This window comes from Gregarina niphandrodes, assembly GCF_000223845.1.
Source record: "Gregarina niphandrodes unplaced genomic scaffold scaffold00089, whole genome shotgun sequence".
NCBI lineage: Eukaryota > Apicomplexa > Conoidasida > Eugregarinorida > Gregarinidae > Gregarina > Gregarina niphandrodes.
The window spans coordinates 3,675-4,621 of record NW_011645854.1 but is presented as its reverse complement, the minus strand read 5'-3'; the positions used below and the strand labels follow the sequence as shown (position 1 = coordinate 4,621).

The following is a 947-nucleotide window of genomic DNA, read 5'->3' as shown; positions in this document are numbered from 1 at the left end:
CAATGGCGACAGCTGCTGGATTGGTTGCCGCTGATGTGGGCTATGCGTATATAGGGCGCTTCCCAGAGTCGGTACGCGAGCTTAACTCGAGCAGCAGGCCTGGGAGGATAAGCTAGCGAAGTGCCGCCTCCCACCATTCACCGCCGTCACAGAAGAGGAATTTTAGCAGTGGGCGGATGACGTGGCGACGGCTGTCGGCGAGCAGTGCCATTATATCCACGACGAAACGCTGGTAGCTAGACTGTAGGCTTGGATGTCAGCCACCGTCAGGGCGCGTTTGAATGGGTGTAGCGAGTTGCCAGTAGAAAGGTTTTTGTCGGACGTAGCAAGGTCCCTGTACCCGGACAGCACTCTGCTGAGCCGGTGCTTCAGGTCCTGCGTCTACCCGACGCCGGAAGAGGTGCCAACCCTCCACGATTTGCTGCCGACACGGCTGCACCGCCTGACGAGGCTGCAGGTCCGTTACGGCACAAGGATCACGATTCCGGGGATGCTGCTGCAACAGTCCATCCTGAGCGCGGCGGCAGACAACAGGTGGGCGAAAGAGTTCCACTTCGAGTGCAGGAAGGGCGATGTAACGATGATAGAGGTCCTCCATAAGCTCGCGCCGCTCTCGGAGAGAGCGAGACCGGTCTTCGCTGCGATGAAGTGGCCCACGAGAGAACAAGAATCTGACTCGAGAGAACAAGAATCTGACTCGGATACGTCGGATGACGGGGCGCGCTTCAACAAGTGTGGTAGCTGTGGCATGAGGAGCCACCGCAAGAAAGACTGCTCCCACGGCAATGACAGGTGCGCTAAGTGCGGCCGGAAAGGGCACTGGGCAAGGATGTGCCCGAGGCACTACCTCACAGACGAGGACTCAGGACTGAAGGCGTTCGTGGAGGTCGGAGACGGCAAAGCGATGCTGAATGTCCGTGGAGCTAGAACCAGGACAGACTACCTGA

At 58.9% G+C, this 947-nt stretch overlaps 1 protein-coding gene across 1 annotated transcript; it reads left to right on the top strand.

Moving 5' to 3' along the window:
- Positions 1-253: 253 nt before the first annotated feature.
- Positions 254-792, top strand: GNI_193660 (hypothetical protein; the record flags this gene model as incomplete). Its single annotated transcript, XM_011135387.1, has 1 exon — positions 254-792. A coding segment is annotated over one exon (539 nt), but the record flags the coding sequence as incomplete, so codon positions are not given.
- Between the last annotated feature and the right edge of the window lie 155 nt (positions 793-947).